Here is a 16,329-nt window from a genome sequence, read left to right on the forward strand (position 1 = left end):
ACGTGGTGTCAGTTCCCTATCACTCTAGTCAAACAATCTACTCAGAAGCTCTGCCAGCCTTGCTTTACCTTGCCAGTTAACTTTAGGTGCACTCCAATCCCTCTTGAAGGCATTCCCTGCAGTATCCAGTCCCTGTCACTGGACACTCACAGAAATTACCAAGTTCGCTATCTCCAAAGGGACACTGCACACACCAGCCTGTTTGATTCAACTAAGGATTCACACTTTGCTTAATATTACAGCACTGAGATGTACTTATGATAAAATCAAGATAAATTTATTAACAAAGAGAAAGATTTAAGTGATGTTGCATAAAGGTAATGGAAACAGAATTCATTAAAAATAAAAACAAAAATATCACACACTTCTAAGAGACTAAACATAACTTTAGCAGGCTACAGTCCTTTGGCTAAAGCAGTTTTCTTACCCTCAAAATCTGTCTGCAGAGCTTGCTGGTTTTCAGTCAAAACCAGGATCCATAATGGTCACGAATCACTCCCCTCTGCCAGGGGCATGGATAACAAAATGTCTTTTTGCTTCTCCTTATATTTCCCCAAAATTCATTGTTTTGACCCCAGAGACAAGACAACCCCCCGGTGGTTTTAGTCTCCAGTGCTTTCCCAGGCTGATTTCATACTCTCCGCTTCCCCGGTCAGCCTGGCTTTTCCTGTTGACTTGCATGCAAATGCAGCTCCCATCATGTTGGCTTTTGCATTGCTTGATTTACCTGCCTGCCAAGGTCTCTGATGTAAACCAACATTCCTGTCTGCGACAAACTTGTTCATCAGCCCTGCCTGGTCATGTCGTTTGAACACATTTGTAGCACATTGTAACGATGCTGGTTCTGGCGGGACCCAACTGAGAGTGCCAATTCAGGACAAATTGCCTAAACAGGGCAGTTACAGCCCAAGGCTGGGGTTTTTCCATCTCTAAGGCAAACCAAACCAGCCAGACTAAGAGGACTTTGGTCTCACCCCACTGGCTAACCACAAGTCACACAAGCAATTCCCTTAGACACTCCAGTTTCCCAGTATCACCACCAGTGCCACTCGTTATGGGGACAAATGGTTATGAAAACCAATACCCCAATAAAAGAAAAAAGGTTCTCTCGATCCCAAAGGACCAAGCCCCAGACCCAGGTCAATATACAAATTAGATCTTACCCACAAATCACGCTGTTGCCAATCCTTTAGAATCTAAAATCTAAAGGTTTATTCATAAAAGGAAAAAGATAGAGATGAGAGCTAGAATTGGTTAAATGGAATCAATTACATACAGTAATGGCAAAGTTCTTGGTTCAGGCTTGTAGCAGTGATGAAATAAACTGCAGGTTCAAAATCAAGTCTCTGGAATACATCCCAGCTGGGATGGGTCATCAGTCCTTTGTTCAGAGCTTCTGTTTGTAGCAAAGTCCCTCCAGAGGTAAGAAGCAGGACTGAAGACAAGATGGAGGAGAGGCATCAGCCTTTTATAGTCTTTTCCAGGTGTAAGAACATCTCTTTGTCCTTACTGTGGAAAATTACAGCAAAATGGAGTCTGGAGTCACATGGGCCAGTCCCTGCATACTTTGCTGAGTTGCAAGGCGTATTTGCCTTCTCTCAGTGGGTCAATTGCATAGCTGATGGTCCTTAATGGGCCATCAGGCAGGCTAGGCAGAGCTAACACCAACTTGTCTGGGAAGTTTCCCAGAAGCATAGCATAAGTTTGAAATACAGACAGTATAGAGCCAATATTCACAACTTCAACTACAAAATTGATACACACATATAGAGAGCATAATCATAACCAGCAAACCATAACCTTGTCTTAGACACCTCATTTGACCCCCTTTATACAAGATTTGGTGCCACTACAGGACTTTGGTTGCAACAATGATCTATATGGTCCCAGATTATATTAATAACGTCACACACATACATACAACTTCTTAGTTACCACCCATATATACATCTCACAACGCCTACGATGACCAGTATACCATAAAGCCAGAGGTCCCCAAAGTGTGGGGCGTGCCCCCCATGGGGGCATGGAGGAACATCCGGGGGGTGCTGTGGGGCCCAGGCCAGCTGCCATGGGGGCAGGGAGGGAATGCCACCCAGCCCCTCCCCGCCCCCAGCTCTGCTCTGCTCCCGCCCCCAGGCGTCCCTGGCCCCAGCCTAGGTGTGGCTCCACTCCTGACCCCGCACCAGTCCCCAACCTCAGCACCCCCACCACAGCCGGGCTGCGGCCCCACTCCCAGCCCCAGACTCACCCCTGGCTGCAGCCCCAGCCTTGGCCCCTTTACCCCTGTTCACATCCCTCCCCCTGACCTACGGCCCCGTTCCTGACTGCTTTGGGGTCCCCCATTTGGGGACTGCTGCTATAAGCTTTCATGTAATACCTCACATGACCTTCTTTACAGACAAATACTATGATAGCAGTATGTTAGGTGTAGTGAGTTTGTCAAGCCTGATAGGAGTTGCTGTCAGAGAGTAGTGAATCACTAATGGGCCTCTGTTTCACAGGAGAATATGTGTAGGAATTCTTGCTGAGCCCCTACAGGAGTTAACTTAGAATGAATCAAATCTCCTGCTGTCTTAGCTTGCATGACCTCAAGTATTATTGATCAGAAAATTATCCAGACCCTATTTAAATCCAGCTGTGATATCTGACTCTGGCCTCCTGTGGCAGCCAGTTCCACTCATGCAAATAAATATTTTATTTAATATTTAATCTAATCAGGTCTGAACCCCTTACAGAAATAAAATAATTGAATACAGAATGAAATCCACGGGGATGTGGTTGTTCAGGCTATAATATCTCCTGTGATGTTATTCCAATGTTATTTTTCTTTTCAGGTGCTGATTGTTCATACAAATCATCTAACATCTCTGGTTCCAAAGTCCTGCAGTCTCCTGAATCTCATAACTGTGAAGGTAACCTGTGACCCTGTAACAGTGTCTCTGTTCTGCAGAGTAAACCAAATAAACCCCCTACCCATCAAACTGATTCTCGCCTCTAGGGAGTGGCAGCGAGGTGCAAAGGCTTCTTCACTGAGCTCATCTCTTCAGTTTCATCCCCGGGAGGCAGTGGCAGGAAGTTTTTACCATCTGGTGGCTGTTGAGCTCCTGTCACTGGCACTACCGTGAATCCATTTGTTTGCAGAGGCTGGGTTTTTCTTAGTCATAGAAATGCAGGGCTGGACGGAATCGGGAGAGTTCATCAAGTCCAGCCCCCTGCACTGAGGCAGGACCAAGTAAACCTAGATCATCCCTCACAGCTTTTGGTCCAACCTGTTCTTAAAAGCCTCCAGTGACAGGGATTCCCCACAAGCTCCCTGGGTGACCTGTTCCAGTGCTGAACTATCTGTAGAGTTAGAAAGCTTTTCTTAATATCTAACCTAAGTCTCCCTTGGTCCAACCTGAGTCCAGGTTACTTCTTGTCCTTCCTTCGCTGGACATGGAGAACAATGGATCACTGATAGGGGTTAGGTGCCCAACTCCTATTGGAAGTCAATAGGAAATGGATGCCTGATGTTCTTAGGGCCCTTTGAAAGTTGCAGCCTGGCAGACTGACTTTCACTGCTGGGTAACTGCTCTCCTTTCATGCTTATAATGTGACACCTCACCACAAGCTTGGTTGAGATGGAATCTTCTCCTCCTGTCCTAGGTTTTAGATCTCCATGACAACCAGCTGACATCGCTTCCTGATGATATTGGCCAGCTGACATATCTCCAGGTAAAGGGTTTGTGGGTTGTGTCCTGGGTGCCTGCTTTAGGATCTGTTCTAGGGCAGCGTGGTTGATTTGTATTGCTATTAAATAGCTAACTAGTATTTTAAATGATAGTTGTCAGTGGCTTGGATCCTTATCGCTTTCCCCAAGAGCCAGGCTAATCGCAGTGAAAATGGCAGTATGGGGCATAGCAGGTGCGTCACATTTCTTGGTGCCAGTTTACACCACTCTGCTATAATTGGCCTTCAGGCTAGGGCAACGGCTAGCAAACCAGGTCATCAAGTATGTGCCAGAAGCAGAAGTTTCCAGTCCTATTGCCTTTCTGAAATACTCAGGTTCTGCAGCTCCTATTCATAGAGAATCATAGAAGATCAGGGTTGGAAGGGACCTCAGGAGATCATCTAGTCCAACCCCCTGCTCAAAGCAGGACCAATCCCCAGACAGATTTTTGCCCCAGATCCCTAAATGGCCCCCTCAAGGATTGAACTCACAATCCTGGGTTTAGCAGGCCAATGCTCAAACTACTGAGCTATCCCTCCCCCACAATGAATGTGTTGGGAGCGACAGTCCCGGTGTGCCTATTGTAACTCTGATGTCCTGTTGCCACTGGAGAAAGAGACTAGTCCTTCCCTCCTGCTCTGCGCTCTTGCTGCAGAGAGCATTGCTCTAGGAAGTTACCGGACATTCCACGATGAGAACCCACTGGAGCACAGGGATCTTGTCTCCTGAGAAATGAGGAAGAGCATTACAAGACTTAAAGTATGTGTGTATTGTACATAATATGGAGGGGGCACATGTCCTGTGCAGCCTGTGAGAGACCTGCCCTCAGCAGTGACTTTGGGAGCCCTGTTCCATAGACCATGAGAAGCTGTGCATTGTGGAGGAGGGAGATTGTCTCCGTGGGTAGGGCAGGATTGGACCGTTATGTGAACAAACTAACTGAGACCTCAGCAGCATGCTCTGATTGGGTTGTATGCTCTGCCCTTCTGTTGGGAAGGTGGTGCTCTAGCAATGGAGGCTGGGAAATATGTTCCAGATGGGGAAGAAATAAATCAGCATCTGCCAGTCTGAGGGGGGATGGGACTTTTTTCCATGCTTTGACTGGGGGGCTAGATAAGAGCCTCCCCCTAGTAAACACTGAGATCCCACAGTAGTCCCAGGCAGGGAATAATGGTTGCAGTGTCTCCTGAAAAATAGACTAAGCAGTGACTAATTAATCTTTAGATGCTAACGATGATAGACCGGCCCTCTTGGAAGTTACTAGCTGATCTTTAGGTCCCTCTGCCTGGTATGTGGACTTAGTTCCATTATTGCGAGATGCCATATAAAATATGAATAAACCAACAAAATTAATTCTGATTACAGCAGCTTTGATAGAGAGTTCAGCTGGGTTTCATGCCCCTAGACCGGGGTAGTCAATAGGCAGACCATGGGCCAAATCCAGACACTTTTGCGTGGACTGTAAAAGTCAAATTGGCTGAAGCCAAGCAGGGCAGGATCCATGGGGAGGGGTGGGTGGCTGGGCCAGGCTGCTGGGCACAATGTGTCTCCAGGCGGCTGCTTGGTGCAGCTGCAGCCTCACCAGCTCCATCCTCCACCAGCTGGCAGCAGCACAGGGATGGAGCGAGTGGGCCATATGGGTGAATGAGCAGGCGCTGGCATCTGGGCTCAGTGAGTGGGGCAGTGGGAGCCTCTCTGGGCGGGGACCTGGCGGGCGATCTGGGGACTTGTGGGGAGCTGGGTCACCCAGCCCACCAGGTCAGCGCAGCTGCCACGCATCTCTCAGCCAGGTCACCTGCCCCACCACGGGGCCTCAGAGCCAGGCCCCAGCTCCCCACCCTGGAGAAGGGGAGAGGCAGGGAAGCGCTGACTGATGGGCCGGCACTGAGTCCCAGGCCTGCACCAGCCACCCTGACACCATGGCATGGAGCAACTCTGCCCCCCACCTTGAGAGTGAGGCCCCAGGTGCCCCTTCCAGCACGCCCCAAATACTTCCTCCAGCACCCCGCAAAAGCCCCCTCCCAGTATACAGACCCTCCAGAACCCCCCAGGAACTCCCTCCAGCACCCCTCAAATACCATCTCCCAGTACACACCCCCTCTTCAACACCCCCAAATGCCCCCTCCCATACACACAGCCCTCTTGTACCCCCACAAATACTCCCTTCAGCACCTCCCCAAATCCTCTCCCAGTACACCGACCCCACCAGGCAACTCCTCCAGCACCCCCAAATTCTCCCTCCCAGTGCACCCACCCCTCCTGCACCCCTAAATATCCCCTCTTAGTACACACCCCTCCAGCACCCCCCAGTTACCTCCTCCCAGTACACACACTCCTCCCTCATTGCCCCAAATATTCCCTCCAGCACCCCCAACTGTACCCCCAGCTTCCCCTCCCCTTCTGTCAATGTCTTGTTTTTGGGAACTTGAAATATGGTAACCATAAGCTGGGTGTGGTCAGTTGGGGGCGGTAAGGGGAGAGGAGCTGGTGGGGAGTGTGACGGGTTGGATCACAGAAACCCCCTGGGAGCTGCCACCTGATGTGCCAAGACTACCTCTGCTCCTGTTTTCCCTGCCAGCTCAGGACTCCAGCACCCTGTCTTGCTGAGCCAGATATTATAGAGACATTCCCGTCTGCTCCAACACAGACCCAGGGTCTGAATTACTTGCCCCAAAGCTGCAGGTTTACCTGAAAGCAGCTAACAGAAGTGTTCCTGTCTTTAACACTCAGATGCCCAGCTCCCAATGGGGTCTAAACCCAAATAAATCCGTTTTACCCTGTATAAAGCTTATGCAGGGTAAACTCATAAATTGTTCGCCCTCTATAACACTGATAGAGGGATATGCACAGTTGTTTGCTCCCCCAGGTATTAATACATACTCTGAGTTAATTAATAAGTAAAAAGTGATTTTATTAAACACAGAAAGTAGGATTTAAGTGGGTTCCAAGTAGTAACAGACAGAACAAAGTAAGTCACCAAGCAAAATAAAATAAAATGCGCAAATCTATGTCTAATCAAACTGAATACAGATAATCTCACCCTCGGAGATGCTTCAGTAAGTTTTTTCCTCAGACTGGACACCTTCCAGGCCCGGGCACAATTCTTACCCCTGGTACAGCTCTTGTTCCAGCTCAGGTGGTAGCTAGGGGATTCTTCATGATGGCTCTCTCTCTTTGTTCTCTTCCACCCCTTTATACATCTTTTGCAAAAGGCGGGAATCCTTTGTCTCTCTCTGGGTTTCCACCCCCCCTCACTGGAAAAGCACCAGGTTAAAGATGGATTCCAGTTCATGTGACATAATCACATGTCACTGTAAGACCCCAAGCCTTCATTCCTCCCAGCCTGACTCACTGAAAGGCTTGCTAGCAAACAGAGCCCCAGTCAATTGTCCTGGTTGATGGGAGCCATTAAGATTCCAAACCACCATTAATGGCCCACACTTTGCATAATTACAATAGGCCCTCAGAGTTATATTTCATATTTCTAGTCCCAGATACAAGAGTGGTACATTTATACAAATAGGATGATCACACTCAGTAGATTATAAGCTTTGTAATGATACCTTACAAGAGACCTTTTTCATGAAGCATATTCCAGTTACATTATATTCACTCATTACTATATTTTTATAAAACCATATAGACTGCACAATGTCACAGGGGGTAATCGGCGGGGTTATATGCCTACAATAATTTTATTTGACAAACCAAAGTTAATACTCCTTGTAAACTCAAAACAAATTCAAACTTAAAACAATTGTCTGAAAATGTTTTAATGCTAATATTTGCATCTGACATTTTATCGATGTATTTTCTCAAAGTCTCAGATCTAATTTATTACATCTTTCCTGGAGGTTATTTTTAGGTTATACAGTGCACTAGCAATATAGGCCCTGGGTATATTACACAGCATTGTATGTGTTGAACAGGGGCACTTGTGGTGTGAAAAATGTTTCTCTGGAGTCTGGACCTTGACTATACCCTGGCCAAGAAATTTAGACCTTGACACAAAAAAATTGACTACCCCTGTCCTCGATCCTAATACTCCTCAGGGAATTCTGCTCTATTATGCATGTGCAGAAGTCATGTGTCCTGCTGAATTTTTTTTTTTTTCAGCAGAAAATACATTTCTGTCCCAGAAGTACTGCAGTTCTGCCTTTGCCCAGCAGAGGCCGCTGTGGCACCAAAACAGCTAGCACAGAATTCCCCCAAGAGTAACTCCGAGGAGTCTGGGACAGCCATAGACTGTTATGGGTTACTGGGTCCTCAGCCTATGTGTCAGTATATAGCACTCATCTGATCATATCTGGCTTATTTTTCTGTGCAAACAAAGGGAAAAGGTGGGCATTTAGCCATGGCAGAAGGTCAGCCTGTTTTCCACCTGCTGCACCTGAACTCAGTTCTGTGTTCTACTTTCACCAATGAATGGGGATCACCATTGTTCTGAGTAAATGGACATGCTCTGGGTCTTGCTCCTAAAGGACAGCTCTGCAGGGTCTCTTACTAGCAAAGCCAGACCCTTAGGCCATGTCTACACTACAGCCTGTGCGTCGGCAAAATGTATGTTGCTCCACGGTGTGAATATTCCACACACCTCCGAGCGACATAAGTTACACCAACATAAGTGTTTGTATGCACAGCACTATGTCAGTGAGAGAACTTCTCTTACCAATATAGCTTATGATGCTCGCGGAGCTCTCTCCCGTCGGCATAGAATGTCTTCACCAGATGTGCTGCAGCGGCGCAGCTATATCGGTACAGTTGCACCACTACAATGCTGTCCATGTAGACATGGCCTTAGGGACTGCAAATTGACAAATCCTCTTAAAGTGACTCAGTGGGAGCTTCCAAGAACAGCTCTTCCCAGCTAGGCCAAAACTGTGCTCTTGTCTTCTGGTCAGCTGCAGACTCCCAAGTCTCCCTGAGTGATTGGCCAATGGCTCTTTCCAAGAGCTTTGTTACCCGAACAGTTGTTCTTAAACCCATTGGGCTCATGGGCACTCAGACACAGCATAAGCAAGCAGAGGTTCTGAGGCTTACAGAATGAATCGCTTGAATATCTTCTCTCTCTTAATATCCTAGGTCCTAAACATTGAAAGGAATCTCTTAAAATCTCTTCCACGGTCTATAGGGGACCTCGCCCAGCTCCAGACCCTCAATGTGAAAGGTATGGCAAACTTTTCTAAGGCTGGCCACCAGGAGAGCATCAATAACAACTTCCCAACTCTTAATTTGCATGTAATTTACATGTTTTAAAACCGTATTGAACTCTCACACCCATGGTTCTTGCTTGTCCTTGTATCTTCCTCGTTAGATGATCAGAAACTGTTGCTTGTTCAAGCTCTCCAGCAATTCAAAATACTGGTCCTGTGCCTGCTCAGACCAGTAGTTATAGGGAGAGAGCAATGGGCAACTGCATTTTAGAGCTCCCCAGTCTATATTTTGCCCTATGGCTGCACTTTGGGCACCTGGTTTAGATTATATATCCCTTGAATCTCCCAAGCATAGAGGGGAGGAGAGCAGGGCAGCCTGCATCTGTGGAGGGAAATACAGTCAGAGAACCAAAGTAATCTCTTTCTGCCTGGTGACTTTGTCTCTGCAGATGCCAGTGGTGCTAGGCCAGAGGAAGAGGACTAGAGGGCAGTGGAGTGGGAATGCTGTGTATGCTGGGTGGGGTACTAGTGATCTCTCAGGGAGGGGGGGTGTAGATCACATGCCACCTTAACCAGTCATTTCCTCTATTTTGTGGGCTTGTTACTGATGTACAAAGCCCACTGACACCTCAACCCTTTGTTAACAAAGTTTTTGTGTGGAAATTTCCTTTGCTTAAATTCAGGCACAAAACTCTTCTCTACTTAGTGCTATGTTTTGGGAGCGCATGTAGCGACTCTTAATACAGATGGTGGACATGACAGGAGAAGTCAGGCAAACAGAAGATAACTCTTAAATATTTGAGTGCTGGGGTTGTTTCTCAAACACGCTGATGCACCTCTTGCTCCGTGATCTCCTATGAAATCCCCGTGCTCTGAACCAGGCGCTAGGTTGGTTCAGTTTTCTGCTAGGCTGGTAGAAAGGGCAAGGAAGCAGTAGGATTGGCAGATCTGCTGTAGGCTATTGAAATACCCCCATTTTAGTTTAGTTGTGACAATGCTTTTGGTGTGGTGTTGTGGGGGATGGGAAGAGCTAGACTCTGTGCTGTGAGACTAATTTCTGGCAACAAGAGAAGTGAGGGGCTATAAATATAGAAATCTCTCAGAAAACCTGTCTCTGACACTATGTATATATATATATGCATATATATATGCAAGGTAATGAGAGGGGTGTGCAGCAGCAGAGGGGTAGGTCAGGTGTTGTAACAAGCAGAAGTAGCTGCCTGGAAATAGCTTGCACTAGCCAAGCTTTAAGGTAGGCCCACCAGAACTCAGCAGCCAAATAATCCTCCTGGATTCGCCAGGCCTGTATCTCTGCTTTGGCCACAGTGGGCCAATGTCCCTACAGAGCAGCACAGGCTTAGGAGAACCCACGAGAACACTCTGATAAAGGGAACATTGTGAAGCAGGGACTGGACTGGAGTGTGTGGGAGCTTAGGTAATTGCTGTGTTCAGCTGAAACCCTGGCCTCTTTCCCCTTAGATGCACAGGCCAATAATCAGTATCCTTCCCTCCCATCCCATGTCTTTGCAGTGGAGTTAAGATGTTCCAGCACCGCGTGTAGTTCTCTTAAGGTACATCTACACTGCAAAAACCCCCATGGCAGCAAGTCTCAGCGCCTGGGTCCACTGACTCAGGCTGATACTGCAGGGCTAAAGCTAGCAGTGTAGATGTTCCCACTCGGGCTGGAGCCTGGACTCTGAGACCCTCACCCTTTGCAGAGATGTACCCACAGACTCAATGTCTCAGTAAGGGCTTGTCTACACTACCGCGTGGGGTCGAGCTAAGAAATGCAACTTCAGCTACGTGAATAGCGTAGCTGAAGTCGACGTACTTAGATCTACTTACCGTGGTGTCTTCACTGCGGTAAGTCGACAGCTGATGCTCTCCCGTCGACTCTGCTTGTGCTTCTCGTTCTGGTGGAGTACCGGAGTCGACGGGAGAGCGCTCAGCGGTCTAGACGCGATAAATCGACCGCTGCTGGATCAATCGCTGCCCGCAGATCCTAATGTGACTAAGGAAGGAGGTTCTGTGCGTGCTGAACTGCCCAGCACATTGTAGTGCTTAGGAATAGCTGATTTGGTAAGCCTCAGGCTGGGGCTGTCAGGATAGGCCCTGATGACCTAGCTGGCTGTGGCCAGCTAAGGCATCTAACAAAGCATTAACCATACCAGAGTGTGTGTACAGTTTGTGTAGTTTAATAAACAGTCTGGAACCAAGAGGTCCCACAAGCCCAAAGACTAGGTCTCACTCTGAACTAGGTAGCTGGCAGGGCTGATTTCAGTCAAATGACCAAGAACAGCAGTTTAGCTGTTTGGAAAGGCTAACTTTTCTCGGTGTACTGTCCCTTTAAATGTTAATACCTCTGTCAGGGGCTGGGGGCATTTGTGCCTGCTCCTGGCTTCCTCCCCATCTGTTCCCCATGTGCCCTCGCTGTCACATTAGGTTCCTTGCCCCCATCATGGCTGTTGGCAAGTCTTGTCATTTGTGGCTGTCCACAGTCTCTATGCCCCAGCCTCTCCCCTGCTCTTATCCATAAGGTGACATTCTCACTGCCCTGCCCCCCGCACCTCATCTGGCTCCTCTCCAGTCTGGACACTGCTGCCAAAATCCCTCTCTCCTAGCTGCTCAGCCCTGGGAACTTCTCCTCTTGGAATCCCTCAATTGGCTTCCACTCCCCTCCAGTGTCCTGTTCTCCTCCTCACCTGCCAGGCCCTGACCAGCTCCACCCCTTCCTCCAGCTCCCCTCCTGCCTCCTGAATTCCCTTTGTGCGTTTTTCTCCCACTTTCACTTTTGTTCCTTTCATGTTGCCCCTTAAGCCTGGAGTCCCTTCCCTCTGCTTAGTGGTCAAACCCTGCCTCTCCACAAAGCCCCTCACACTCAATCCACTGAGTCCTTAACCTGGTACATTTTTGTTCTGGATTGTAGCTAGTCAACCTCTTAGGCCAGGGACCATCTTCCCTATATCTTTTGTAAGGGGCTGGCTGGTCACATGGTGTTGGCTTCCAGCTGGCTGTGTCCCACTGTGACCTTCCCAGGGAAGCAACTGCTGTAGTGACCTCAGCGATGTTATGTGGCATTGCTGGCGAGCGATCTTGACTATGAGGGAGGCATCTACATTGGTCTCTGTGTTAAAATGTGCTGAGCTTGCACCACGTTTTGAGATCCCCTCATGTATGGTACATAATGTAGGGACAAAGTGATTTTTATTCAAAGACTAGTGTAATCTCAAGTCAGTGTATTGAAAATACTAAACTAGCTGGCAGCTGAGGGGCTTGCAATTCAAAGGAGTGAATTCTCTGGAGGGTCGATTTGGGGGGTGGACTAATCAGCGTCCCTTTTCTCCCTAGGTAATAAGCTGAAGAAACTGCCTTCTACCCTGGGTGACCTGCGCAGCTTGCGCACCCTTGATGTCAGTGAGAACCTGCTGCAGGAATTGCCCCAGGCGCTGGCTCACATCCGCACGCTGGAGGTATGCAACCCCTACATACAAATGGCAGCGTTAGGCACCCATAATCCGGCAACTGCAAGGATCCCCGAGGCAGTGAGAGGACCCCGGATATGGTGACTCAGTTACTTGTCCCTGGTGACAAACACAGTTGCAGCAGAGCTGGAACACACACTACCTGTGCGGATGATACCATTTTTTCTCTACAGAATGGCATCCTCTGTGCACAGTGCATGTGAGATCACGCTGGCTGCGGGTGATACCTGCTAGTGCAGAAGCATTTTGCCATTCAGTTATAGTGAGGTGTAATGAAAGTCGGGCAGATCAATCTCTAGGGTGAAACTGTCCTTTTCTGCTGCTTTGACCCCCTGGCTTTGAGCCAGTGGGACTCTGTCTGGGTTGTTAGATTGTGAATGAAAGCTGGAGCTCTGTGTGCTCTTTGTTTTGGAGACTCTGACACTGGATGCTTCGTCCATGACCTACCCGCCATATGATGTTTGCAGTGCTGGCACAGAGTCTGTCCAGCAGTTCCTGTGCAAAGGTAAGCAAGGGGAGCAGCCTGTAGATGGGGGTGAAAGGTCAAGGGTCTGCTGCACAGCATACCTGCAGCTAAATGCCAGTCGGGTCTTGTCCTGAGTTCCAGGAATGTGTCTGTGAAGGCGTGATGTTCCAAAGGGGGTTGGTACTTCATGAGCTGTACCTGGTACCTCAGGGAGCTCTTGATTGGTGTTTTGCTCATGTGGCGGATACATTAGACAGCATGTAAGCCGTAGCTGGCAGACAGCCAGAGTATGAGCTACGGGCTGGGTATTGACTTCTTACTGGCTTTTTGAAATTGATGACTGTTAGAGAGCTTATTCCTTCACTCTCAGAGAGCTTATTCCTTCACTCTCAGAGAGCTTATTCCTTCACTCTCACACTTCCCTGGTCCTTCTCGCATGAACAGAGAGCAACAATACCCAAAGTCCGAAGGTGCAAACAATTCGATGTTTATTGGGGTGAACTTCCAGCAAGCTTAAATCCAAGTTCCTTTTTCCTTATTTTCGAATCCCAACTTACTTCCTGTTTGCCCCTAATTTATATAGTAATATTTTTAGCTATACCTTAACCAATCATTCTACTAAAATTTACCTAACCAATCCTAACATATTGTAACATGATTAGCTAACCAATTATATCCCACTACCTTAATTAGTTTACACCCAGCAAAATTAATTATACAACAGACAGAAACAATTACAGAACCAGACAGAGACCACGCAAATAAACATACAAAACGATACAGAAGTGAAAAGCAACAGAGGGTCCTGTGGCACCTTTAAGACTAAAGATGCATCTGAAGAAGTGAGGTTCTTACCCACGAAAGCTTATGCTCCCAATACTTCTGTTAGTCTTAAAGGTGCCACAGGACCCTCTGTTGCTTTTTACAGATTCAGACTAACACGGCGACCCCTCTGATACAGAAGTGAGGATTTCACAACTATATCTATACAGACATAAGCATTTTCCAGCTGTCTATTGATAAGTGAGTTCTTACCAGACAGAAAACTATCAACCTAAGTTTCCTTTTATATCTTCTAGGCTCTTCCCTTTCTCTGGAGGTGATAGGAATATCAGAACAGGATTGTATTCCTAACAGCCCAATAGCACCTTATTTCCATGTGACTAGTTTGGAATGTGAGGATGTGACCATACATTTCCCAGTTTATGGCTGCCTCTGCTGCTTAGCCGAAGGCCTTAGCCTAAGAACCAGGCCTCAGACTGTTACAGTGAGAGAAGGCTCTTACACATACAGAAAGTGATTTTGATTCTTTCTTTTATACTTCTATAACTAACTAAGTGATAAGAATACACCTAAATTCTTAAAGTAAAGGCCTTTACAGACAGGCCTGAATATCTATATCCTAACAATGACCAATTTCTGAAAGGGGCAAGGTTGGTCTTGTGGTTAAAGCATAGGCATGGGAATGGGATGGCATATGCTGACTCCACACTGGCGAGGAAAGGGTAATGAGCTGCTGTGGGCTCAGTCAGCCCTGCCCCACTCCACCTGCAATAGGTGTCAGTCTTGGAGGGAGGGTTACCAGGGGAACAGCACAGCTCAGTGGGGGCTGACTGGGACGGAGAACAGGCTTCCAGCTCTCACTCTGAAAGAGGCGCCTGGCTGGGGCTGCAGACTGCTTGAGAGACAGCTGGCTGCCAGACCCTTCCCGGGGAAAGGTGGGCCCGATGCAGGACTGTTCTGATTTGCTACTGATGACTCACCTGCAGTTGCAGAAGCAGGTGGCTGCAGGTATTGCCCCACCTGAAAGGGGCGACAGCCCGATAAAACCCTTTTGCCTTTTTACACCTGCCCAAGGACTCTGTAGTGGTCTGTCCTGAGCCCAGGAGAGATCTAGGTGCATGGAGTCTGGAGAGCTATTCCAGGATGTGTTACTGACTGTGTGACTGTGGACAAACCACGGTCTCTGCATCTTCTCTTTCTCATCCATAAAATGGGGACAATGTGACTTCTCTTCCTCATGGGAGGATGTCAGGTTTATTTCACAAAGGGCTTGGAGGCCCTGGGAGAAGGACAAGGGACTGGTATTAAAACACAAACACTTAAGCCTGCTAGGGGAGAAGAGGGCGAGGGAGGAAGTGCTGCTTGTGTGTGTAAGCTATATAGCCAATATGGGGGGTGCTAAATGGAGTCAGACTTTCAGCTGAACTCCCTGCGATAAGAGCGATCAGGGCAAGAGTCAGAACTGTAAAATTACTGTAATTCCAACTGGGCGCAATCTCCCCCTCGGCTGATCCCCATGCAGCCCAGTCGAAGTGGGTCTGGTGACTCTGAGTAGCCTTGTTTGTCCCTAAGGAGAAGGGGACACTAATGCTCCTCCCACCCCAGTGCTTGAGACCATTCATCACAGCCGCCATCTTCCTAGGTGAGAACAAAGCCGCAGCACTTCCTTCAGAGCCTGCCATTGCCAGCTCCTAGCTGGCACCAGGGATCAGCGAGCTCCTTCAGGCACTCTACCAGGGTGGGGAGTGAGAGACCGTGATTGGAAGCAGAGTCTCCCTGGGCCAGCCCTGACCCACATGTTGTGTAACTGGGTGGCTCTGTGTGATTTGCCTAGTGTCTGGTGTCTTCCAGAGTCGGGAATCAAATACTGCCCTCCCTCCCAGTATCTTCTTCCGGTGCTGGAAAGTGATGGAGGAGAAACATCAGTGGATGGTGTCGACAGACGTGTGCATAAATACATGGAGGAAGAGAGCGAGTGGCAGGTGAGGATCTCAGCCACATACAGAGCAGAATACTGGCACTTTGCACTTCTGCAGCACCTTCCATCTGTGGATTTCCATGCCCTTAGCTCACTAAGCCTCAGGATCTCTCACCCCTGGGAGGTATGGAAGCATCATCCTTACATCCTTTGGCTAAACGGAGTCACTCAGGTCATGGAGTGAGTCGGTGGCGGAGCCCTGATGCCCTGGAACACAGCTCCATCACCACGGCCCTGCTGCTCAGGGTGTTCAAAGCGCACTGGAAGCCAGTTGCATAGAGCACATTATACATATTCATGTTAGTATTTTCCTGCACTACCTTCATTTTAGGTCAGCATCTTGAAAGCAAGGAGGCAGGATAGCTAGAGGGACGCGCAGAGTGTAATGCGATGTGTGGCCTGGCATTGCAATACTGGGAAATTCTGAGTCTTCTCCAAGGGGCATCAGTGGAAGCATTAAGGCTCCATATAGGCGACTTTCCCATTCAAAGGTCAGGCTTTAGAATGGGAAGTCCTGCAGCTCCACCCAGGAAGTGTGGAGTCAGCTCTGTAGGTCTCAGTTTGATACTGATTAGCTACGGATGCCACATGACAAGTGTGCTGGGAGATCTGTTGAGAATCCTTCTCCTGTAAGCCCTACTGTGTTTTATTTGAACCCTTTCCTCACTTGGGGTATTGTATACAAACCAGCATGCCCCGCTGCTTGCTTCTCATTTGAGGCCAACGTGCCTAATTAGGCCCAGTTTACCACTGTG

At 48.3% G+C, this 16,329-nt stretch overlaps 1 protein-coding gene across 5 annotated transcripts in view; it reads left to right on the forward strand.

Annotated features, from left to right (window-relative positions):
* LRSAM1 (leucine rich repeat and sterile alpha motif containing 1) overlaps window positions 1–16,329 on the forward strand; it is a 50,332-nt gene that overhangs the window by 10,847 nt on the left and 23,156 nt on the right. For all 5 annotated transcript variants that reach the window (XM_026658709.2, XM_026658712.2, XM_029913174.1 and 2 more), the window contains 6 exons: window positions 2,838–2,915; window positions 3,649–3,717; window positions 8,795–8,879; window positions 12,214–12,335; window positions 12,762–12,852; window positions 15,448–15,578. In XM_026658709.2, the coding sequence (XP_026514494.1) occupies window positions 2,838–2,915; window positions 3,649–3,717; window positions 8,795–8,879; window positions 12,214–12,335; window positions 12,762–12,852; window positions 15,448–15,578 (576 nt within the window). The remainder of the gene's footprint in view (window positions 1–2,837; window positions 2,916–3,648; window positions 3,718–8,794; window positions 8,880–12,213; window positions 12,336–12,761; window positions 12,853–15,447; window positions 15,579–16,329) is intronic.

The sequence above is a fragment of the Terrapene carolina genome, unplaced genomic scaffold, assembly GCF_002925995.2.
Source record: "Terrapene carolina triunguis isolate 2854851 unplaced genomic scaffold, T_m_triunguis-2.0 Scaffold508, whole genome shotgun sequence".
Classification (NCBI taxonomy): domain Eukaryota; kingdom Metazoa; phylum Chordata; order Testudines; family Emydidae; genus Terrapene; species Terrapene triunguis.